Source organism: Austrofundulus limnaeus, unplaced genomic scaffold (genome assembly GCF_001266775.1).
Source record: "Austrofundulus limnaeus strain Quisiro unplaced genomic scaffold, Austrofundulus_limnaeus-1.0 Scaffold1415, whole genome shotgun sequence".
Taxonomy (NCBI): domain Eukaryota; kingdom Metazoa; phylum Chordata; class Actinopteri; order Cyprinodontiformes; family Rivulidae; genus Austrofundulus; species Austrofundulus limnaeus.
Genome location: NW_013953817.1, coordinates 1,262 through 2,248, shown reverse-complemented (window position 1 = coordinate 2,248; position 987 = coordinate 1,262). Strand labels below are relative to the sequence as shown.

The 987-nt window shown below is 53.2% G+C and overlaps 1 protein-coding gene across 1 annotated transcript; it reads left to right on the top strand.

Moving 5' to 3' along the window:
- Positions 1–123: 123 nt before the first annotated feature.
- Positions 124–986, top strand: LOC106535326 (probable cysteine--tRNA ligase, mitochondrial; the record flags this gene model as incomplete). The annotated part of the gene is given in 3 exon segments (XM_014032306.1): positions 124–381; positions 459–668; positions 737–986. Coding segments are annotated over 3 exon segments (453 nt in total). The 5' UTR covers positions 124–231.
- Between the last annotated feature and the right edge of the window lies 1 nt (position 987).

Genomic DNA, 987 nt, shown 5'->3' with positions numbered 1-987 from the left:
TCCCAGTAAGTACCCAGTAAGTACCCAGTAAGTACCCAGTACATACCTGACCTAACCAGTACATTCTTGTTACATACCCAGTAAGTACCCAGTAAGTACCCAGTAAGTACCCAGTACATACCTGACCTAACCAGTACATTCTTGTTACATACCCAGTAAGTACCCAGTAAGTACCCAGTAAGTACCCAATAAGTACCTGACCCAACCAGTACCCAGCAGGGACCCTGCAGCATGTCCTCAGAGCTCCTCCAGCTGATGGTTCTGCTCTGTGGTTCTGTTCAGTCCAGCGGAGCGGTCCGAAGCCCTGCGGTGTTCGGTGCCATCACCTCCTACATCAGAGAGGTCCTGGACGTGTTCGGGATCGACCTGCTCCTCAGTCAGGTCTGAAACCTGCTTCCAGAACCTCTTCAGTCTCATGTGGACCCGGTGGTTCTGATGGGGTCCTGTGTGTCCTGCAGGAGGCCCAGGAGGTGTCCAGCGGTTCTGGAGGTCTGCAGTCTGTCGTGGAACAGCTGACCCATTTCAGGAGCGAGGTCAGATCGTTTGCTCTGAGCCGTCAGGGTGGTCCTGGCTGTGAGAAACCAGGACTTGACCCGGACCGGGCCCCCCTGCTCAGAGCCTGCGATGCCCTCAGAGACGACCTGGCTCCTCTGGGAGTTCTGATAAAGGTCTGGCTGCTGTGGGAGGACCAGCACTGGGCCAAACAGAACCGCTGACGTCATGTTTGTGTTTTCAGGACAGAGGAGCCTCGTCGACCTGGGAGATCAGACCGGCTCAGACCAAACACAAGGTCCCCCATGAAGACCAGGACCCAGCTGAGTCCACCTGAACCGTTCTGATCCACTGATTTATAAACTGAACATCACTGTGCTTCAGCAGAACCATCTCTGCAGGAAGTGCTACAGCCAGCTGCTGCTGCTTTCAGCTTCAAAACACACAGATGTAATTTTAGTTTAATAAAGAGTCAAACTGTTGTTTTTGTTCATG